Source organism: Neomonachus schauinslandi, chromosome X, assembly GCF_002201575.2.
Source record: "Neomonachus schauinslandi chromosome X, ASM220157v2, whole genome shotgun sequence".
Classification (NCBI taxonomy): Eukaryota; Metazoa; Chordata; class Mammalia; order Carnivora; family Phocidae; genus Neomonachus; species Neomonachus schauinslandi.
The window spans coordinates 16426584-16451123 of NC_058419.1; the positions used below are offsets into that span (position 1 = coordinate 16426584).

A 24540-nucleotide genomic window follows, 5' to 3' on the forward strand; every position below is an offset into this window, starting at 1 on the left:
TCGAGGAGAAGTCTTTGGGCCTTCTACTTGTAGGGAGGGAACGTGAAGCAGGCTGCACCTTCCTCTGCCTTTCTGAACAGCATTAACATTTAATTCTGAGTATTCCATCTTTGATGATATTTCAAGGGGCCTGTGACCATTACCGACAGTGCGGCTTCCTTTCAACGGGGAGTATTTAGGGCAGGCAGCGTGCTCCCTGGCCCCACTGTCTTCCAGGGAGGCCTGGTTTATTGCGTTAGGATATGGGGTGCATCAGAAAAGGATTACGGAGGACCTTCTATCCCATGCCCAGGGATTGTGGGCACCTTCTGAGACACTGGAAGGTTTTAAGCAGAAAAGTAACAGGTCCCCTGTACATCTTAGGTAAATCCCTCTGGTTGCCGTCTGAGAGATGGTGTGGGCAAAGGCAAGCGTGGAAGCAGAGAGCCCAACCAGGAGGTTACTGCGGAGCTCCAAGCAAAAAAGGTCATGGGGTCTACACAGAGCCTGTAGCACCGAGGACGGAGTGGAGAAAGGGGGTTGATGAGATGGGCGGTAGAAATCAACTGGCCTTGGGTACTCACTGTGTGTAGGTGTGTGCGCGTGTGTGCGCGCCTGGGGAATCAAGGGTGACCGCCCGACAAGTGCAAAGGGAGATGACCCTCACGAAGGGTCTCCGGTCTCCTCAAGGGGCGGCGGGAGGGGAGGGGAGGGGAGGGAGAGGTGCGGGACAGCAGGAAGAGAAGTTTGGAGCACTGCGAAGGAACAAACCCGAGAGGCCAGGTGGCGGTAAAGAGGCTCCGCCCCCGCCCCGGCCCCGCCCCCGGCTCCACCTCCTCCGCCTCTTCCCACCCACCCCCAACTGCAGCTCATCCTCGAGGGCGGAGAGAGGTGGCATTTGAGTCCTCCGGTATCCCAGCAGGCAGTGCAGCCTAGAGACGCTGACAAAGGAGCGGAGGGGCAGTCGCAGCTGCTTTCCGAGGAGCCGGGGTTGCCGAGGTGAGAGTCCCCCCCGCCGTCCCGTCACCCACTTCCTCCGACTTCGGGAAGACGTGGAAGTTACGTTGCCGAGAGACCCCGGGCACAGAATGAGCCGTCCCCAGCCCCCGAGCTTGGCTCTGTGACTGACGGCGGGGCTCGGCGGCGCCGGGCGGCGGGTGGGAGGTGGGGAGCGGGCACATGGAGCCCTTTCTGCCCCATCTCTGACTGTCAGCTGCCCCGCCGCCCGCGGAGCCCGGCCCCAGGGTCCGGCCGGCCCGTGCGTGCCTTTCCCGTGCCCGGGCGGAGGCAGCAGGCTCGGGTTCCTCCCGGTGCCCGCCCGGCAGAGTTCGGTCGCCCCGGGGATGAGACTCCAGGGACAGCTCTTTGGCGGATGTGGCGAGGAGGGCTAGGGAAGGGAGGCTGACTCCCCATTCGGGGTGACACCGTCCTCGCCCTAACTCCTCCTTCCCCCAACCCAGCCGGTCCCCCCCTCGGCGAGCAACTGGAAGGAAATCGGCGGGGCTGGAACGAGGCGTCCCGGGATGGCTGGAGGGAGGTGAAAGTGGGGTGGCGAGGCAGAGAGGGAGAGCGAACGCCTTCGCGGAATAGTGGCGGGGGGTGGCGGGGGTACGTGGCCTGCATCCGTCCCCCTTCCTGGACCTCCGCACGGATCCTGATGGTTGCACCAGCTGCTCGGCTGTAAACAGGCTCACATGACCGGTTTCACATGGAGCCGGCCGGTGTGGGGATGAAGGCTGGAAAGGCTGGGCCCCAATCAGGTGGAGCTTCAGTCCTAGGACGGACCGTTTCAGACTCCCTCTCCTGCCCTCCAGCCCTTATTCAGTGTTCTGCGGTTTCTCCTTTGGGTAAAGTAACTGACAGTCTGCCCTCTCGGGACTGGAGTTGCTTTTCTGCCCCAGTAGAAGCCAAGAGACCTCACCTCGGGGAGTGAGAGGGCAAAATACTAAATGAAAGCGGTCCCGTTTTTTTTTTTTTTTTTTTTTTTTGACCGTTGAGGGAAATAAAGAGATGGACGCAGACCTGGAAAATGGGATTCTTCGGATCTTGCCTAAAAAGCAGTCCTGTTCTATCGGAATGCATTGCGTTCTTAATGTGAATTCCAGAGAGAAGGGGGAAAGTCTCCTGTTTCAGCCAGGGCACACCTGGAATTTAATATATTCTTGCTGATGGAAATCTTGTCCATGTTTCCTTTAAGTGCTTGGAAATCTGCCTATAAAATGCTATATACAGGATATTGACCAGGGAATGGACACCAACTTCTAGATTACATATATATGTGGTAGAAAGCAGTGGGAAGTTTGGAAAACAGGAAGCGGGGCCAAATGTGCCTTTCAAGTTGTTCACATCTACATACCCGACAGGATACAAGATTAAACTAGTTTCTGAAGCATTTCTGGAACTCTCAAAATACAAGGTTTACTCAAATACCAGGATATTTGAAAATATGGAGTTTCTCAAATCTGTAAGGGGGTAGTGGTGATAGATTCCCTTTACATGCAATATATAATTAGATGTAATGGGCAATATTCAGTATAAAGTTACCCCTTTGTAGGTGAAGACCGAAAACAGAACAAATAGCTTATAAAATAATGCATGTTTCTTCCCCTGAATTGTTCATGCACATTTTCTTCCCCAATTTTTTATTTTTAATGGTTTTCTCCTGAAGCTTTGACATTTAATTCTCATTTTTTTTTTTGAGAGGGTGGGGGCAGAGGCAGAGGGAGAGAAAATCTTAAGCAGGCTCCACACCCAGCATGGAGCCTGAGGTGGGGCTTGATCTCAGGACCCTGAGATCATGACCTGAGCTGAAAATCAAGAGTCAGACGCTTAGCCAACTGAGCCACCCGGGTGCCCCTTAACTCTAATTTCTGAAACAATTAAGAAACTACAAGAAAAGCTTCCCCATCCTCTAATAGCCCAATAAAGTAATTTGCTACTCTTCTTTTTCTGTTTTTAAAATGTTTAAGATGAAAATAGGCATTTTACACATCGTCTAAAATTTAAATGGGCAGATCGGTGTTGCTCTGAATCTTGTTTTGCCACCTTGTAGTATTGTAGAGAATCTTGCCCTACAATAAATAGATGAAGTGATTTACTCTTTGAGGCCTTCTGTTTCCTCACCTGTAATATCAAAGTTTTGTTTTAATCTCCAGGGTCCCTATGGCTCTCAAATTCCATAAAATAGTGCAGTTTTTGATTGGGAACTACTCTTGGACAAAATAAGATGGTCAAATAAGCCAAGTTATTGGTATCAGCTGGAAGAACATGCAGTCCATAACAAGAGCTATCCAGAGTCCTAAAGAAATAGGGACTGCTCTGCAAAATTCTCATTAGCCATAAATTAGCCATATGGGTTGACCTGGACCCCTCTCTCCTCTCCGTCAGGAAATTGAAAATTGCCTCAGCTAAATCCTGCCTCCAGAATTAGAAAGAACAGTTCACACCCGACTTTCTTGACCTTTAGGGCATTGTACAGCGTGATTCTTTCATTCATCCCAGCTTCTTCCAGAATTAAGTGGGCTATGTGATCAGTGATGAAGTTAGGATGAAAAGAAGGCTCTAGCAGGGTCTCACCTTGGCAGTGCCTTGGTTAGATAGATCCCCCGAACCAGTGGCCTTTTTCAGCTTTGCAGCGTTTGAGATTTAATTTTGCCAGCACATCCCCAAATTGGCAGTCTCAAGGATTGATTCACGCTGACCAAACTTACAAAAGATTTTTATGTTAATATATGAACGCCAGTTGACTAACTTCCCATGAGAAGTTGAACTGCCAAGCTGACCAAGACGACTCGTGGATAAGCCCGGGTACCCTTTGCTTTTGACGCTACGGAAACACAGACATTGTGCTCCATCTCCCCCCTTTTTCTAGGGACTGTGTGGAACACTCCTTTCTTAAAACACCTAGTGGTTGATACCTTCGACAAGGTTACAGCTTTTATGTGAAAACCCTTGCAGTCACACCTTCGTATGGATATATCCTAGTCACCTGATTGAATCTGGGCCACCTGTAAGACATCTCTCAAATCGGTTTGCTCTCCATTCCTCCTGCCTTCATCTAGGCCCTCACTTCAGGCCACGTTGATTCAAGGGTGACTTGGTTTTTCCTGTAACTCCTCTGGAGTCCGCTGTTGTGCTTAACTGGTCAGCGGCAACCAGATTCCTACTCCAGATCTTATCCAGTCCGTTCTCTGCTTAAGACCCTTCAGAGGGGGCGCCTGGGTGGCTCAGTAGGTTAAGCGTCTGCCTTTGGCTCGGGTCATGGTCCCAGAGTCCTGGGATGGAGCCCCGCATCCGGCTCCCTGCTCAGCCAGGAGCCTGCTTCTCCCTCTCTCACTCCCCCTGCTTGTGTTCTCTCTCTAGCTGTCTCTCTCTCTGTGTCAAGTAAATAAATAAAAATCTTAAAAAAAAAAAAAAAGACCCTTCAGAGGTTTCCCATCACCCGAAGCAGTGGTTCTCAAAGTGCAGTATGCATTCGAATCATCCGAAGGGCGTGTGAAAACAAAGGTGACTGGGCCCCAACCCCAGGATTTCTGGGGCAGCAGGTCTGGCCTGGGACCCAAGAATTGGCTTTTCTAGCAAGTTCCCAGGTGAAGCTGCTGCTGCTGGTCCGGTACCACATTTTGAGAACCACTGGCACCCAGAAGCAAGTCTCCACCCCCTGAACTTGGCTTACAGGAGTTTTCACCATCTCCCGCCACTCCTCCATACAAGCTATTTTTTAACCATGTGCTGTGCCAAAGCTCATCTTAAGAGTCCCTTTCATGCTTCTACACATCTTCTTCCTGGAATTCACCCCCCTCTCCACTCCTACTGCAAACTCCTATTTAAGGCAGCCTGGCACTTTCTTTATGCTCCTAGAGCTTTTTTATCTACCAGCATTTTAACACTTGTCACATCATATCCTAATTACCATGTATATCTGTTTTTCCTGCTAGACTGAATTTTTCAAGGGCTGAGACAATGTTTTCATCTTTTCTCCATATTCCTCAGCACAGGGCCTAGCACATAATAAGTGCTCAGTTAATGGTCCATGAATGAACTTGTGATTCTAAAACTCTGGAGAGGTCCATAGGTAGCAACATATGTATTTCTTTTTTTTTTTTTTTTTTAAAGATTTTGTCAGAGAGCACAAGCAGGGGGAGCGGCAGGCAGAGGGAGAAGCAGGCTCCCCGCTGAGCAGGGAGACTGACATGAGGCTCGATCCCAGGACCCCGGGATCATGACCGGAGCCAAAGGCGGATGCTTAACCGACTGAGCCACCCAGGCGCCCCACAACATGTGTATTTCATATAATGAGTTATACGGATTTTGCTTTGAGAATCGCACATCTTGAAATACCTGAAGACACTGAGATATTGTAAAACAAAGATGGGAAATAAGTAGTTTTAGGAAAAATGCTTTTAAAACTGATGCTGCTAGAGGGCATCCTTATTTTTTTTTAATCTTAAAATGTACTCTAGTCAACTTTTCCATCTTGAATAGATAATAGCCTGTCATCACATTATTTATAGCAGTTCAGTCCCATTGGTAAGACATCACATTACACGAAAAACCTAGAAAATGTATAGAAACCAAATGGCCTAATATTGCACAATGAACGATTGAACCTATAAAGTGGACATTAGAACATGGCTTGCGAAAGACTTTTTTTTTTTTTGAAGATTTATTTATTTGACAGGGACAGCGAGAGAGGGAACACAAGCAGGGGGAATGGGAGAGGGAGAAGCAGGCTCCCCGCTGAGCAGGGAGCCCGATGTGGGGCTCCATCCCAGGACCCTGGGATCATGACCTGAGCCAGAGGCAGACGCTTAACCAACTGAGCCACCCAGGCGTCCCCGAAACACTTGACTTTAGGAATATACCCAGCCATTAAAAATCCTGATAGACAATACTAGAGATTTAAAGAGGAAGAGAGTAGAGCTGATGAAATGGGAAGGAAAAAAGAGGTTTGAATAACAGTGAGACTAAAGCAGAAGAACTTAATTGCTCTTAACTGTTTAGAATTTCGCTGGCCATTGGCAGACCACACCAAGTATGGAGGAAGGAGATAGTCTTTGTGCCCAGATAAAAGGGAGCTGGCCTAGAGGTGGAGCTGGGAACCCTAATCAGAGTAAAGACGAGAAGCAGGAAGAGGCCATAAGGAGCTGGTGCACTGTGGCCCAGCAGATGGGTTTCTGGGGAATCTGGACTTGGGATAATCCTTAGCTGTTTCCAAGCTTGAAACCACTTCAGCACAGGAATCCCCAAGGACTGCTTATTTCATTTGATTTTCTCGCAGCCTCCTCTTTCCAAAAAAAAGGGGGGGAGGGTAAATGACAATATGCTTTTAAAGTGGTTTCTGTTTTAAATCTCCATTTTGAATCTGTGGTGAGCAAAGGTATTGAAACTCATTTATCTGAGTCTGATCTTTTCCTTCTTGTCAATCTAAAGTGAGGAAAACAGAAAATGATCACTCTTTAGGGTACTGGTCTCCCTGGACTGATGGTGGAAAGTGTGAGGACTTCATGTGTTTAGGCGAGTGTGTGTGTGTGTGTGTGTGTGTGTGAGAGAGAGAGAGAGAGAGAGTAGTTTGCAAACTGGTCACAAGGTGGTGTACACACATAAGGTTTTCTTTCCAAATTTCATTCACGATTGCATTTCTGTGCCTTTGGTACAGAGGGCAAGGACAAGGCGGCTCCCGAGTCACTAGCTGCACTGCTTCCCTGTGAGGTCAGGGCCACCTTGGAGCCTAGTTGGGCACTGAGGAGCCAGGGCTAATGACGAGAGGGAAACGGGGAGGGGTGGGGAGAGGCAGCTGGGAGTGTGGATTCTCTGTTCTCCACTTACCCCAACCCACGGTAAGCAGCTGCCATAGATCGGCTGTTCTTTTAAGTGGGATCCTTTCCCTGTCTTTTATGGACAAAGTGTGTTCAGCCATGAGGAAGAGGAATGTCCCTTGATGGAGGAAACCGTTATTAGTAAACACCTGTAGGCAAGCTGATAAGTTCAGTATCTGCTAAATGCCTAACACCGAGCTTGGGTCTATGTAGGATGAGGAAAAACAACAAAAACCCCACGGAAAAACAATATGGCATTATGCTCGAAGTCTGGGGAGTCCAGATTAACCCACACAAAACAAATGTCAGAATATTCAATCAATACAATAAGTGCATTAAAAGGTAATAAAATCAGTGAGATCATATAGATCAGAGAAGTAGAGGAAGAGCACAAAGGGGAAATTTGAAGGCAGCTTTGAAGAATGAGGAACATTTTGGTGTCCAGAGAGGTAGACTACAGAGTAAACCTTGGTTACTAATGCTCTCATGGATAGTTACCGACAGCCATAGGTCTTGTTTCATAATCAGGAAAAGAAAGCATGCCCAGCTTAGTAAATGAAACTGTCTCTCAGTTGTTTTTCTTTATAAAACTGAAAAGGAAACACATGTATCAAGACTTGAATTTTGGATCATTGTTTGAGAACTCTTCTGGAGAAGCAGGGAACTTTCTAGAGATGAGGGCATGTGTGACAGTGTGACAGTGAGCATCAGAGGCAGGACTTTTGAAACGAGACACAGAGGAGATGGAACCGTTTAGGAAAGTGTGAGTCTGGAGACCAGAGGTCTGTCATCAGCACCTTGTGTGACCTTGGGTAAGTCCTTTATGCTGGGCCTGCTTTCCTCAGAGGTAAAATGAGAAGGGCTGGGAGCTCACACTCTTTGACTTTGTGTGTGTTTGACTTTTGGAAAGCAACCTCATAAACCGATTTGGAGTCAGGTTTTACCGATTTGGTATATAATCTTTCCCCAGAATTTTTGCACTTTATCATTTTGCAGTATGGACGGGAGCAAAGAGAAAGTGTTAGTCGCCGGAAAACCATCAATTAGAGGCAGGTGTTCTGCTTCGTTAGGTTTGTTGGCCGAATCACTGATATTGCTCTGGTGACCTGGTGCTAATTCCCCCCTAATTTCCATTGGTCAGAGTTCAGGAGGCAATTTATATCTTAGCCGAGATAAGTGAGAAATGGGAACAGGGATACAAAAAGAAAGAATAAACTGCTAAAAACCGATGAAACACTTCTTAAACAGTGATCGGGGGATAGACAGCCTATTTATTGACAATTCCTGGGGAAAAGCGCTCATATTCAACTCGTCAAGAGAAAGCTTCAAAATGAAAAGAATAAGAATTCTCCTAAACCATTATGTAAAGCTAGCGAAATTTCTACTCTTGTTGTGCCAACGAACTTCCCCTTAAGGTTGGAAGAGTTTAGTGCTTGTTCTGTGTGGTTAATTTTGACTTCCCAGTCAGATTTATAAACCGTGTCATACTCCTTTATAACAAAAAGTTGCACATTTCCCTCAGTTTGCAAGCCCTCTTAAGCCTTTGTTTTTCTCACCGGCATGAGCTTCTGTTGTGTCTAAAATGATTTTAAAGAATTGAAATCCTGGCATTTAACACATTGTTTAAGGCTCTCCATCTTATTAAAGGATCATGAATTGGAAAATGCAATTAACAGAGATTTTTCACACATTGTTTCTAAATTCCTTCTTGAGTTTCAAAACTGGCACCTTTTCCAAATTAGGCCCTGGAGGAGTTGTTTAATTTGACTTACACACACACACACACACACACACACAAGCTTTTGAATAGGTGTTCATAGGGTTCAGAATTCAAAAGATAGAAGATGGAAAAAGGTATCCAGAGGAAACTGCCCTTCCACCCCTGTCCCTAGCTGCTCAGGTAGTTTCTCCAGGGGCAGCCCTGGCCATCCTTCCAAAGATCTTTTACCCGGAGCGGGGAGACCTCCCTCTCCCACACAGATGGTGTGGAGGTATGGACTGACCGTCAAATTCAGTGTTAAGTGAGAAAAGCAATGCATTGTACCTTGCTTTTCTCACTTAACACTGAACTTGACGGTCAGTCCATACCTCCACGACACAGAGGGCTTCCTCTTTCTTCTTGGCGGCTTCCTGGCCTCCCACCAAATGGCTGTATCATACTTTATCTCATGACCCACCCACCCCCCCCCTTAAGGGATGGTTGGGCTCTTTCCATCTTTGACTATTGACAACAACAGCTAACCCTTGTTGAGTGCCGAGCTTTGTTCTGTGTGCCTCCCATAAATCATTTTATTTACTCCTCAGTACTGAGGATTAAAACACGTCCATGTACATGGTTTCGCACAAGAGGAATATTTATGCCGGCTGCATTCCTAGAAGTAGAATCTCTAGATCGGAGGACGTGTGTGTTTACTTGTGGCAGGGAGAGTCCGTGGGCCAGTTTATATCGCTGTCAGCAACGTTAGGAACATGCCTGGATGCTCCGTGCAGTCTGGCAAGTAATAACGTGTATTTCGGTGTAGCTTTAGTTTGTATTTCTCTTGTGAGTGAGGTTCCACCTCCCCTGGGAAGTTTAAAAACAGTTGGTCCTTTTCTATAAAATATTGCAGCATTTGCTCATTTTTATGGTGAGTGCTTTTTCATAATAATTGGTATTTCCTCTACATCTAGTAGGGAAATCAGACCTGGCCTATGGCTGGAAAAGTTTCTTTGGCTTTGCATAGACTTTTTTTTTTTTTTTAAAGATTTTATTTATTTATTTGATAGACAGTGAGAGAGGGAACACAAGCAGGGGGAGTGGGAGAGGGAGAAGCAGGCCTCCCGCGGAGCAGGGAGCCCAATGCGGGGCTTGATCCCAGGACCCTGGGAACATGACCTGAGCCGAAGGCAGACGCTCAACGACTGAGCCACCCAGGCGCCCCTAGACTTTTTTTTTTGCCATGCAGTGTTTTAAGAGTTTTTCGATAGTCGAATTTATCAATATTTTTTGGTTTCTGGTTGCTCAGATTAGAAAAGAAAAAAAGACTTCCCATGGTTTCTAGTGTTTTACGGTTTTCTTTTTCTACATTTAAAACTTGGATCCATTTGAATTTACCCTGATAAAGTTTTGGAATTTTGTAAGGAATAAGGGATAAATTCAACTTTTTTTTTCCCCTAGGTGGATACCCGGTTTTGCCAACATTTATTGACTAAACTGTTTTCCAGAAATCAGAGATGCCATGCCACCTTTTTTTTTATTTTTTAATTTTTTTTTAAAGATTTTTAAATTTATTCATTCAAGACACAGAGATACAGAGAGAGAATATGAGCAGGGGGAGAAGCAGAGGAAGGGGGAGAAGCAGGCCCCCCGCTGAGCAGGGAGCCCGACGCGGGGCTCGATCCCAGGACCCTGGGATCATGACCTGAGCCGAAGGCAGGTGCTTAACCATCTGAGCCACCCAGGTGCCCCACCATGCCACCTTTTTATCCTAAGCTAAATTCTCATCCTTTTTTTTTTTTTTTTAAAGATTGTATTTATTTATTTGAGAGAGAGAGAGAGAGCACAAGTGGGGAGGAGGATCAGAGGAAGAGGGAGAAGCTGAGCAGGGAGCCCGACGCGGGGCTCGATCCCAGGACCCTGGGATCATGACCTGAGCCAAAGGCAGATGCTTAACCAACTGAGCCACCCAGGGGCTCCTAAATTCTCATCCTAACAACGTTTTAGAATGAGATGTTGAATACTATTCAGTGATGGCAAACTCGGATGTTGTGTTTCTGATAGCCAAGCTCACTAAGAAAGTAATAGAGCTAATTATTTTTTGTTGGAAAAAATATACCAAACTTCTGAGAGCACATTATCCAAATAGAAATGTGTATGGCCCTTAGCAAAAGAAAGAAATATATGGCAAATAAAAACTCAAAATTAGAATGATTTCATCGGATGCTGTTCAGAATAATCTTAGTTTTATTGTATTACAGTGGAGAGTTAGTTAGCTGGAGTGGAAATGCTGAACTGTAGGCGGGAGGCCTGCCGACAGTATCTGTCTCTGTCTCTTCCTAATTTAATAACAGCAGCAAACACTTAGAACATTGCCTGGCCTACAGTAAGTGCTAAAAGCATTGCATGTCTTAATTAATTCAGTATATGTAATTAATAAAAAGTTTGTAATCTGTTATGAATGATACACATATTACATGTTATTGCTAATAAAAATGTCAGTAGGCCCTTTCAAAAAAAATAGGCCCTTTGGAAATAAAAAAAAAAAAACACCCCAAAACCCAACCCTGTCATGAGCTACATGCATGCTGTAAAATACACAGATAGGAAGTAGTATGATGATCTGGGACAGCTTGTGGATTATGATCTTCCCAGTGTTGTCCCTCACCTTCACATTTCTGTGCCTTGGCATATGCTGTCCCCTAGGTCAGAATGCCCTTCCTACCAGTGCCCCCCCCCCGACACAGAAGTATATGCCTTTCTTTTTTTCTTTTTAAGATTTTATTTATTTGAGAGAGACAGCGCCAGCGAGCATGAGCGGGGGTGGGGGGGTGGAATGGGCGATGGGGAGAAGCAGACTCCCCGCTGAGCAGGGAGCCCGATGAGGTCCTCGGCCTCGATCCCAGGACTCTGGGATCATGTCCTGAGCCAAAGGCAGACGCTTAACTATCTGAGCCACCCGGACGCTCCTGCCTTTTTTTTTTCTTTAGAGACTACCTCAAATGACCTCTCCTTGCCTCTCTTCCAGGTAGAATTATTCATGTAATCTAATTCCTTAGCACTTTATATATATATAGTGCTATGCATTATAATAGAGGTAGCTTAAATACTGTTTTGTCCCTTAGATTTGAGTCTTTTTTTTTTTTTTAAGATTTTATTTATTATTTAGAGAGCACAAGCAGGGGGAGAGGGGGAGAGAGCATCTCACGCGGACTCCATACTGAGCACGGAGCCCGACGCGGGGCTCGATCCCATGACCATGAGATCTGGACCTGAGCCAAAACCAAGAGTTGGTTACTCAACCAATTCCGCCACCCAGGTGCCCCGCAATTTGAGTCTTTTGAGGGCAGGGCCTGTGCATTATTCATCTTTGTATCTCTGCACAGCTCCTGACACAGTTCCTGCCTTATAACAGGTGTTCAGCTGAAAGAAAATAAAAATTTGCATACATGATTATACAGTATCTCATTTGGTAAAAGTTGGAAGGGCCTCAAGCAGAGTCAGCACACCAGTCCGATAGCTGGTAAAACCAAACAGTTTAATCTTGTGTTATATTGCTCTTTGAAGGTGTGGGAACTTGAACACAAAGTATGAAATGGTTTATGGGCTCTTTTAAAGGTGTCATCTACAGAGTGAAAATCAGACATTTTCTGGGATCGGTATTGTTTTAGCTTTTGCATTTTCAGAAGCCACATTCTTAGGATGTTAGCTAAATAAGAATGTTGTTGATTAAAATGAGATTAGGAAATAAACAGCAACATCACACCTATCAGACAGACTTCTGCTAGCTACAACTATTCAGGACATATTCAAGAACCCCACAAGGAATCCAAAAGGTCTCTAAGTTGGAAGAAAAGGGCTCTCCTGAAGCCTGTATACTTGACAGAACCACTTGCATGCCAGAGCCTACCGACTGACTTTGAACTTTTCATAGAAAACTCCCAAGGACTCCTTAACGAGTTTGGATTTTCGGCTTCCTTTCAAGACATTTTTGCTTGTCTTGGGTTTTTGGTAGAAAAAAAGATGAACTCTCTCACCCATGCTGCCAGAAGGCATTAACTAAGGCATTGTTGAAACGAGTGTAAAAGTAAGTCTCGTGTTTTTCTCCCATAACGCATGGAAACTTCATTTTTATTTTTTTGCCTTTGAGAATTCTGATTAACTCACATAAAATCAGTTGTGACAATACTTAATTTGTTCTACTTCTTAAGAAATCCGAGGTTTTATTTATTTATTATTATTATTTTTAAAGATTTTATTTATTTGACAGAGGGAACACAAGCAGGGGGAGTAGGAGAGGGAGAAGCAGGCTTCCCGCGGAGCAGGGAGCCCGATGCGGGGCTCAATCCCAGGACGCTGGGATCATGACCTGAGCTGAAGGCAGACGCTTAACGACTGAGCCACCCAGGCGCCCCAAGAAATCCGAGGTTTTAAAAAGAGTGATGGCCCTTTGATCTCACCTCCTTGAAAGAGGGTGATTAATTTGAGGTAGCAAGACTTCCTTATTCTAGTATTTATGTAATTTATCATAGGTTGAAATCTTGAGTGTGAAAGGAGCATGTGTAAATTTCTTTGCATAGTTTGGAACAAGCTGTGTAAGTAAGCCAGGAGGAGAAGTCCAAGGGCAGCTTTAAATGGTTTGGGGACCTGTTTTAATGCAAGCTTTTTGTTGGAGGGACAGCAAATGAAAACAGGTATCATTCGATTTCCTTCTCTCTTCTTCTCTTTCTAGATTGCCAAAATGCTTTGGAGTTTTTAACTAACTGACTTAAGAAAAGTCCAAAATAGATTTGAGACTGTAAAAACAGAAGCTGCAGCAAGGGGGATTCAGTGCCAATGCATCAACAAAAAAGACAGCCAGAGTTAGTGGAAGGAAATCTTCCTGTTTTTGTGTTTCCCACGGAGCTAATATTTTATGCAGATGACCAGTCAACACATAAGCAAGTGTTGACTCTGTATAATCCCTATGAGTTTGCCTTAAAGTTCAAAGGTGAGTCTCCTAGGTCTCTTTTATGGATTGTAACTAGTCCCTACTAATTGTTTACTTGTAGAAACTAATTTTTAAAAAACACTAATGGCCATTGTGACTTTTTCTTTCAGTTTTGTGTACTACTCCAAATAAGTATGTTGTCGCTGATGCTGCAGGTGCAGTAAAGCCTCAGTGTTGTGTGGATATGTAAGTCAAAATCCCTTCCTGGTAACATGTTTTAAGTGTGTTAATATTTATGTGTTTAACTTGAAAAGGATCTCGTCTTGAAGCCATTCCCAGTTAGGCATTTACTACATTTTGAATTTTTGCTGGGAGTTGTAGTTTCTCACAATTCTTTTTTAAATTTTATTTATTGTTTTTTAAAGGTTATTTATTTGAGAGTGAGAGTGAGCGCACATGAGTGGGGGTGGGGGGTGGGGGGTCGGTGGGCGGCGGGGGCAGAGGGAGAAGCAGACCCTGAGATAGATCATGACCTAAGCGGAAGGCAGATGATTAGCCGACTGAGCCACCCAGGCGTCCCGATCCCTCACAATTCTTAAGAAGCCCTTAAGATTCTAAACAGGTCGACCAAATCCTTAGTAATATTTCACGATGCTGGAGCTGATGTGTGTGTTAATATTTCCGTGAACATCTCCTCAATTGTTGTGCTTGTTATAGCGGGGTCGCTTATGAAGGTCAAGTTCTAACTCATTCCTTTAAATTTCTCTAGCTGTAATGGAATTTAGCTTTCTTTGGAACATCCTATTATAGTGACATTTGGGAAACTAGTAATACTACATTCACAGAACAATGGTAATATAAGTTCATCTGAAATGATTCACCTAATAAGCCTGGAAGTTAATCTCTTCAAACAGGAAGCAAGTGTGTAGCTACTCATCTGTAAAAGGTTATCTGAGTTCTTCCAGATAATTTTGTCAGAAATTAAGTGTCAGATAGATGATTGTTTGTTCAAGCTGTTCCTATGTAATTTTCACTTTAGAGCTAGTGGTGACCAGATGGAGCCATTGACCAGCTCTTAATTTAAGCTACCAAGTAAACTGTATTTGTTTAAACCTTCCATGAGAATGAGAAGCAGAAGTTTTTTCTTCTGAATATGTTTTCATCCTCCCATATCCATAAAATGATGTATCTTTTGAGGATGTGTTTTCACAGGTTTCGTTTGATTTTCATTCAATACACAGTAAGCAAGGACTATTCCAAAGAAATGTAGTCTCTTGCCAAAGAAATGTGTTATCTTTGACCTAATTGGTTTGTGTTCTCTATTAAGAACGAAGATAAATGGAATTGTAGATCGCTCTTGTAAAATTGCAAGTGCTTTATACTCTTTTCAGAGGAAGACAGAAGTGTATTGTCAGCCTTCTGTTGCATTGGTCATACTGGTTACTTATTCAATTGCTTGTTTTTACCTGTGTGCACGGACTTTCAGTTTTGAGCCTAGGTGAGGTTTGTTACTTGCACAGTAAATAAGCGGCAGTAGAAATCCACGAGACTTTGGTGAGGAAGAAAGTATTTCATATGTCCTATTCAGTAACTACGGCTGCCCGCAGATCTCAAGGGGGAAAAAATGTCCTTGCTAAAAGGAATTTCCTTTACCTATCGTTCTTTTACTTCAGACTTTTATTCGGTGTTGTAGAGTATGTGTTTTCATCAAATATTTTAGAATCACCCATTTCCTTTTGGGTTATGCTGTGGCTTTTTTTTTTTTTTTTTTTAAAGCATCATTAGCAACTTTCTGTATTTGAACATTTGGTTACAGTTAGTTAATGTTCTCCTGTATGAAATCTCAGGCTGAATTCTGTTTGACAGGCCCCCAGAAACCTAAACAGCATTTATTTTTTAATGTTTTCAGTGTGATTCGTCATAGAGATGTTCAATCCTGTCACTATGGCGTAAAAGACAAGTTCCGCTTTCAAGTTTCCGAGCAAAGCCAGAGGAAGGCTTTAGGAAGGAAAGAGGTTGTGGCTATTCTTCTCCCATCTGCAAAAGAACAACAAAAGGAAGAAGAGGAAAAAAGGATAAAGGAACATTTAACCGAAAGTTTATTTTTTGAGCAGTCCTTTCAACCAGGTAGTTTTGGGGTTGCTTTTAAAGCCCGTTGGCGCTCTTAACGCATTTCTAACTGGAAAAAGTCATCAGGGAGCTAAGAATCATTACTAGAAAAATGATCTGCCACTTTCCACCTAATTAACTACTTCAGAACGGAACCGAACTAGAGATCAGGTACTGAAAAATCGAGCAAGAGGCCTAGAGCTGGACTTGAAATGAGGAGAGAAGCTTTTGGCTGCCGAGGCTGTAAGGAGAGGCCGAGTGTTGCTATCGCCTCTGAAATGTGTCGACCCGAGAATGCAGCCCCCCTGTACTTTCGAAGGCTAGCACAATTTGGCAATTATATACTTTTGTTTCTGTGACTTTCCCGTATCCTTTCTCATTTAATTAGTTCGAAGAAGGAGAGAGATTGTGTTTGGCAATAGGCCAAGCTTGGTGCGCTGTTCATATTATTTTGAAAAAAAAAAAAAATCTCATTAAAGTTGAAGTTAATTAAACTAAGTAGATTATAATATCCCCTGTGGGCTATTAATTGAATCCCTCTCCATTCCTCATTTCCTTCCAGCTTAGATATTCAGAAGTGTTATGATATATTCTTTCAACATTGACACTATCCTCATATTCAACTCTTTGGACGTCATTCTTCCTCCCTCTTAACGTCTCATTATCTCCTTCCAACCCCATTATAAGAGGAGGAAGATAAAATTTTCCATAGAAAAACATGGAAACTTTTTGATAGTGATATATGAATGTGATAGCAGCTGTCCTTGAAATTGCAACATTGTCTATGAGGAATTAAAAACAGATCTACTTGTCATTACATTAATTCACAGGTCCCTATCAGTTTGTTCATCTTAGAGCTTAGAGTGTTTATTTGGATAACACAGGGAGTAATGCCTCTTTGATTTACTGTGGGCAAGAGTCTTCTCCATCCATGTACGGAGTGCCCAGGTTTGCTGGTGACACCGAGACTAGGGACTAGGTAGAAGCCAGTAGATTGCTTCTTCTCAGCAACTGTTATTGACCGATAGGACCAGATTTTCATCTTTCGAAGCTGAAAGAGAGCCTCTGGTAAATGTCACTTTGATCTCCGATCAGTATTGTGAAGTTGGCTTATACATGTTTATGGAAATGCAAGATTCCCCCTTGGAGATACCTCCTCTAGAATAAGAAAAGTCATATAATGACTATTTGGTTTTTGATGTTCAATTCATAATTTAAAGGAAAATGGCCATCGGCTCATTTCTGTATTTAACAGACCAGTTTAATAGCCCCCCCCCAATAATAAGGATTAAAAGTTTTATATTTTTTCCCTTTATTTTAAAACTTACTAGAATTCAGGTGAAAATCATCCTAAAAGGCTAAATAATTACAGTGTGTATTAATTGAGCATTTTATTCTTATTTTCCCTGGACAGTGAACCTTTGGTATCTGAAGCATATTAGAGAATTCTTCTAATTGTAAAATCAAAGTAGATAAAGAAAGGAGGTGATTTCTGTTTTGGGGAAAAAAACCTCTCTAAGCCATCCATGTCAGGAAGCCCAATGAAGACAAGCACCTTATTTGTCTAGTTAACTCTCATGTCCTCGGCCACGAGCAGAGTGCCCGGCACAGAGTAGTGTGTGCATGGGTTTCACTACGAGGGCTGGACTTCTCATCCAGTGGGGTCTGTTGGATTGGTTTGCTTTGTCTCACAAGGTTTCCATGGCTCTTGCCACTCTTCAGAGCAAGGAGCGACACCACGGTAGAGCCCCGTATGAAGTCCTGGCCGACATGTCCGGTTTGCAAGGAGTTCCCCCCACGTTCCTAATAACGTGGTAGGAAACTGAGGAAAGTTTTCTTCTTTAATAGTGTATAATGGTGCCTGATTTAGTCCATGTGGACAAAGTGATATTTTCCACTTCTGTTTATCAAATGAATAGTAAATTACATGTGGTTTCCAGTATGTAAAATTCTATGGTTTTTCATTAAGTGTCTCTGAACTAAAATGTTGAAACGAATCGAGATTGTTTGGGGGGAGGTTTTGAAATGTCATTATTTTTGCACATGTTTAGCTTAGAGAAATGACTATCAGACATACCGCAAGTGCAGCAGTGTTGTGAGGCTCTGTGGACCAGCCGGAAAATGGTCAGAGGCTAGATCGCGAAAGATGTAGATTTTATAAATGTGTTCTTACAAGTGTATCGAAAGGCAGGAAAATGAGAAATTTCTTCTCGAGCTGATTCTACTATAAAAGACATAGCAGTAACAAATTCATAAAGGAAAACAGCACCTACAATCCCACACACTTAACAAATCTGCTTACATAAGTGTTCCGTGTTCTTTTCCAGACCTTGTCTATGTGCATAAGTACATTTATATATATATATATATTTTTTCATTTAACAGAAATTTAAGAGAAACCCACAAAGCATACTTGAATAAAATACCAAAGCCCAGGTGATTAAAAAGATGTTTTGAAAAGATGCAGCTGCGTCTTGGTGGGTTTGTCTTAATTACATTGCTAATGAACCGCTATGTCTGTGCAATGTTTTGAGTCCGTGCCCTCTGGCTTAAGAAAATTAGACTCTTTATTATTGTTTATAATAATAAAAGATTGAAAATGACCTAAAAGTCCATCAATTGGGGATTGGATTAAATTATGAATATTCATAAGATGGGATGCCAGGCAGACATTTATTTCCAAGGATCTGATAGAATGACAGATGCTTATACGTTGACATAGAATGAGGCTCATATATATATTTCGGAGAGGAAAAAACAGTTATAGAACAGTATGCATATTATGGTCTCATTTATGTTAAAAAAAATTTTTTTTTCATGTTTATGTGGATGTTTATAAACTCTGAAAGGATCTGTACCAAGCTGTTAACAGTGTTCTCTCTAGGAGGGTGAGACTGATCAGGAACCTTTATGTTTTCTATAGCTCTATAAAATTTTTACAACAATCTTGTAGTATCAGAAGAAGAGCCATTTCCACTTTGAAAAATTGCAAGCATCTATGCAAATGTCTTTGGAATTTCTCTAAATACTAAGAATTCCTTGAAATTATCTTTATTGTGGGTTTTCAGCCAGCGGTGTAGTAGTCCTAAATAAATGTTTGCCTTGAAAGCTTATCTCTGCAGCAAATATAAATACAAAGATACTTCATTTACTAACTAAAAAGAAGACTTGTTTTTAGGTATTTATGCTGTTGTTTCGTCTCAAGCAATAATCACTATAAAATTTGAATTTGTTTCCACCTGTCTGGCTTTGGCAAGGCTCAATTAAACTTCGCACAACAGCTAAGGTATTAATAATTTAGAAAAGCTGCATTTAATAATAAAATGAACAGTGTTATTTCATTAATAAAACACAAGATTGTGTTGCTGTTGGCTATTCCTTTTAATGAAAGAAGGGTGGTGGGAAAAGCTCTATGACAGAATATGTTGTTACCGGGTTTCTTAAAAATATGGGTATGAATATTGCACACATACAGCAAGCACTGCTAATGTTTTTTAAATTTTCTTTTATTGAAGTAAGAACACTTAACTCACAAATGTTTAAGTGTACAATACAGTATTGTTCACTGTAGGCACAGTTGTACAGTAGAGCTCTAGAACTTATTCATCTTGCTTGCTTGAGACATTATGCCCGTGATTAGTAACTCCCATTTATTTTTTATTTTTTTTAAAGATTTTATTTTATTTTTTTAAGATTCCATTTATTTGAGAGAGAGAGAGAACATGAGCAAGGAGGAGAGGGGCAGGGGCAGAGGCAGAGGGAGAAGCAGGCTCCCCTCTGAGCAGGGAGCCCGACGCGGGGCTCGATCCCAGGACCCCGGGATCATGACCCGAGCCGAAGGCAGACGTTTAACCGACTGAGCCACCCAGGCGCCCCAGTAACTCCCATTTTAAACACACCCCAATGGTAACCACCGTTCTACTCTCTGATTCTGAGTTGGACTGTGTTTTAGATACCTCATATAAGTGCAGTCATGCAGTATTTGTCCTGCTGTGACTGGTTTATTTCATGTAGCATAATACTTGCCAGGTATTGTTTCTGCTTCCTCCTTTGCTGTAAATGGAAGAGAGCAGGGGACAAGAATTTTCAGAGGTAGCTTTTTTTTTTTTTTTAAGATTTTATTGAGAGAGGGAGAGGGAGAGAGCACGAGCAGGGGGGAGAGGGGCAGAGGGAGAGGGAGAAGCAGAAGCAGACTGCCTGCTGAGCAGGGAGCCTGACGCAGGGTTCGATCCTAGGGCCCTGGGATCATGACAGCTGAAGGTAGACGCTTCACCAACTGAGCTGAGCCCCCCTGGGCGCCCCCACAGGTAGCTTTAAAACACTCATGTAGTGCTTTTCTGCTGCTTTTACTGTTTTCAAAAATGGTAGCAGGATGCTACAGTTACGAGGACCAAACCTGTCTACCTAAGATACTCTCAGAAGGCAGTGGGCTCCAGAATGGAGTAAGAGACACAAGCCATCCATTGGGGTACAGGAAGAAAATATCAGAACTTCAATTTCTATTTCTAGCCCATTCTTTAAAAATTCTGTTGGTATATTTTATAAACACATACAGACGATGCATGCTTGACCACTTTCTACTCATTAGGGTGAGGCGGGGGTGGGTAAGGATGGTGACCCCTCAGTAGGAACTTACTACCTCACAATGCCATTTCAACACTCCATTTCTGTAACGACTCAGAGACATTATGGGCTTCCAGATAAGTCCAGCAGATACGTCCCTATGGCATGGAAATCATGGGCAGAGTCAGAGAAGTAAGACAAAACCAGCATCCTGGTGAGTGGTAGACCGTCTATGCGAATGAACTTTGGTCTTGGGGCATTTTTAGAAGTAAGCTCAGGAAGTGTTGTCTTTTTACAGAGAACAGAGCTGTGTCCTCGGGACCTAGCTTCCTAACTGTCTTCCTGGGAGTGGTGTGCATTGCAGCTTTGATGCTTCCCACACTGGGGGATGCGGGATCGCTGGTGCCCCTCTACCTCCACTTAAGTGTGAATCAGAAGCTAGTGGCCGCTTATATCTTAGGTAAGTGCTAAAGCTGCGCGTGGGGTGTGTGTGTGTCCGGAGGTGGTGGTGGTGGCCTTAGATGTGTAAGGGCCATGGGGCTGGTGCTGCTTTAAATTTTTTTTTTTAATAGAAAAACAGGTAAGATAGCTTCAAAAGCATGTGTTGAGGTAAAGTGCATTTTAAGATTGAATGTTTTGGCTTACATTTCGTTCTTTTTTATTTTCCTTTTTAAGTTGATGTAAGTCCTCTTTACACGCGTGGGGGCTCAAACTCACGACCCCAAGATCGAGAGTCCCATGCTTTATTGACTAAGCCAGCCAGGCGCCTCGACGATGAGTTCTTTGTAGCTGATTGATCCGGCACCTAATGCTGTATTCAGTTGTTTTCATTTTGCTGACTTGAGATGGTATAAAACAGGTCTAAAATGTAAGATGTGTATATTGCCCCATCCAGCATTTCTACTTCTAGGAACTGATCCCAGGGAAACCCTTAGACAAAGTGCATACAGTGATAAAGGTGAACAATGCAGCCTTGTTTAACACTGTGAACCTTTCTCTTTAAACCAGTTCCCAGATTTCCATTAAATCATTCTTTCAGTCATCCTGGCTTGAAATCTTATAATTAGTTTAACTGAACAAACAGTTCCTCAGTCTCTGCCACGTGTCAGGGATTAGGGATCCAGTCATGGCTGTCTTCATAGTCTCCTGTCACCTCTTCCGAGAGGCCAACTCTTTCACTATTCTCTCAGTACTCCTTGGTATGCTCCCTTTTTTAATTTTTATCTTTTTAAAGATTTTACTTATTTGATGGCGTGCACGAGCAGGGGGGACGGGCAGAGGGAGGGGGAGAAGCAGGCTCTCCGCTGAGCAGGGAGCCTGACGTGGAGCTCAATCCAGGACCCCGGGATCATGACCTGAGCCGAAGGCAGACGCTTAACCGACTGAGCCACCCAGGCGCCCCTATGCTCTCTTTAAGTTTCAAAATTGTCTTCTCAATTTGGCTTCCTGCCTTCTATCTGTGTCCCTTCTCTTCCTATTCCTGCCCCCCCAACCCGTTATTTTAACCCCCCAAATGCCCCCATTGCATTGCTGTCAGATGGATTTCCATTCTGCTTTGGTTTCACCCCCGCCACTCCCTACCCGGGAGCCGTCAAGGACTCCCCACAGCCCAGAGAAAGAAGTAGGACTCCGTAGTTGGGCATCCGAGGCTCTCCATCCTGAGACCTCTTTGAGCCAGGCTCATCCAGCTGATCGCCTGTATAAATCCTTGATCACAGCCTTTGAGGTTAGTCCTGAAAAGCTCATCGAAGAGTCTGGTCAGCCTCTTGGTCCTCGCTTTGCCGTCCCCACACCTGAAATGCCTGCTGATCTCCTTGTTCTTTATCATTCCTGTCCATCTCAGGCTTATTTCAGCTTTACCTTTTGGGGCATCTTTTCTGACCTGCCCAGGTCCTACGGGATTGTTCTCCCTCTCTGTACTTTATCACTCACCACTTTTTTTTTTTTTTAACCACTTATTTAGGACTGAGCATATTACATTATTAAATGTTTATGGTTTCATGTATGGAGTCTCTTCAAAAGAGACAAGCCCGGCAGGAATATTATGCTTCTGTCTCTTTGTGGTCCTAGAGCCCTGGGATACAAATAGGCTCGACTTGTTTTTGTTGATGAACTTGGCTGGCTTTACTGCTATTTTTATAGCTGATGGGACTGGATAAAGTGGGAGGTATAGTTGATGGTTAAAAAATTAGCTATGGCCAGACATTAGTGATTTAATTAAATCTATCCAGTGACTGCCCATTGCTGTAAATTGGATTTCTTCTGTATAATATCAACTAAATTCAAACTGACTTTGGATTCTTGGTAGAGTGCCTGTCTATGTGCTGTATTTTATTTGCTCATTGAGATCTAAACAATTGCTTATTGAATGGAAGACTTTGTAAAATGCATGGCTTTAACTGTTCTCCAATTTTTTTCTTTCAGGTCTTATCACAATGGCTATACTTAGAACATGAGCAAGGAATTCAGTTGACTTCTGAAGTAAATTTATCTTGCAAATATGAATGTGGACTGCCTTTTATCTCTCTTTCACTCCATTAACATGCTACAAACTATTGAATGATTTACGACAATTGCAAAAGTATAATATATATTTTAAATTACTCTATAATTTTATTGGAAGGACTCCAATACATTATGTTACAGACAGCAAGGATGCTTCTGAGTGACACCTAGGAAATTATTTGAAGAAATTCTTTTTATATCTAAAGCTGTTGTGCAAAAGACTTTAACTAAAACATCTATTTTCTCATTTTTTTTTTCTAATTCACTTTGATTCTTAAGGTTATATGTCCTTCCAAGTGAAAGGCCTGAAAGAGCAAACTGACCAGCCTAAACATGAAATGACATTTATTTCCCTAACTACAAACAGCAGTGTTACTATGTAAACGATACCTTGTCCTCTGTCATTATAAACAGTTGCCATGGTGTTTTTAAAAATAAGTCTTACAGTTAATGTGTGGAGGGTAAAAAAAAAAAAAAGAAAAAGCATAAAGTATGGAGGGATCATGCTTATCCTGTCCTAGGATCTCCCAGAAGACCAGACATATTTAATTCATATGGTGAACTACAGGATAGGTAGTTCTAGGGTTTTCTTTGACACTCCTAGAAGTAGCATGACTTCTCTCTTTGGTCTAAGAATTTGAAAGGAAGGTAGGCATTTGTTTAGTTATTTGGTTCACCCTGGCTTTACCTCTGGATCATGCTTTATGTTAATAGGAGGAGGAAAAAATCACTTTATCTTTCTTCCTAACCCCTTGCCTGACTGTCAGCAACTAGCCCGGACTGGGATTACCAGATGCCGGGTGGTGTATGTAGAGATGTTTTTCACCTTTAAACTCTAAGCCAAGTATAGGAAATCCTTGATATGTGTCTATTTTATATCAGTCACTGAGACATTTTTTAAGTTTCTATTTATTAAAACAACTTTACCAAAAAAAAAAAAAGTCCCCAAAGCACAAATATTTACATTTCTTTATAGCTTCTTCTGATCTTTAACATATATATGTAGTTTTAACTGTTATTGTCATAATAAGTGATCTTTTGACTTAGGATTTTTATCTGAGAGCACAATGCATTGAGTCTCTTGAAAATCATCTTTCAGATCTTTTTATAGAATGAACTTCTGCACTGCTACTGTAGTCTTCCCAAGGAATATACATAACCACAAAATGTATGCCCGAGGTTGGTGTTTGCAGGAAATAGTACTTTGCTTCTAAAGTGAAAGCTTTTACATATCCTCTTTAATAGAAAATCCTCATTGTTTAACAATTTGGGAAAGCTAAATCATTAAATGGATCATGTCTGTACATTATGTAATGACTGAGAAGACAGAAATGTAATTTATTTTAAACTTTGTTAAAAAAAATTGTTTGGAGGTTATTCTTGTTTCTCTGTCCCTTTCAAGCCCTCCCATGTATGTGTGTGTGTGTGCGCGTGTGTGTATGAGATGACACATTGTAAAGGACAAATTACTTTAAAAAAATAAATGGAAATGGAGGCCTGAGTTTCACACTGACGTACACATTTTATTCTGGTTACCGCTGAGGAACTCCGTTTTAGTCTCCTGTTTCCTAGAGCTGTCTCCTATTCCTGTGAGTTAAACAGGAAAAATAAGAAGTGAAATATATGAGCTAAAATGTCTTGTTTCTTATTTTACCAGGGGAATTAATTTGTTTAAATTTTTGAATAGGTAATAGTCACGTGCTTCCAAAGTCAACTATAAAAAGGTATACCGGGGCGCCTGAGTTTGAGCCCCATGTTGGGCGTAGAGATGACTTTTTTAAAAAATAAAAAGGTGTACAGTAAAAAAATCACTGTTTGCCTTCCCTGTCCACTCAGATCCTTTCAAGTGACCACTCTTGTTGGTTTAAATATGGTTCCATTGTTTCTTTATCTAAATACATATTTTCATTTTTATGGTTTTATATGTAAATGGTAGCTTA

General features: G+C 42.7%; 1 protein-coding gene across 1 annotated transcript; it reads left to right on the forward strand.

The window, feature by feature from the left end:
* Positions 1–892: 892 nt before the first annotated feature.
* On the forward strand, positions 893–24113 carry MOSPD1 (motile sperm domain containing 1). Its single transcript, XM_021684385.2, has 6 exons — positions 893–978; positions 13226–13483; positions 13594–13669; positions 15333–15550; positions 20394–20555; positions 22520–24113. Exons 2-6 carry the CDS (start codon positions 13330–13332, stop codon positions 22549–22551), a joined length of 642 nt encoding a protein of 213 aa, XP_021540060.1. The 5' UTR covers positions 893–978; positions 13226–13329; the 3' UTR covers positions 22552–24113.
* Positions 24114–24540: the final 427 nt, after the last annotated feature.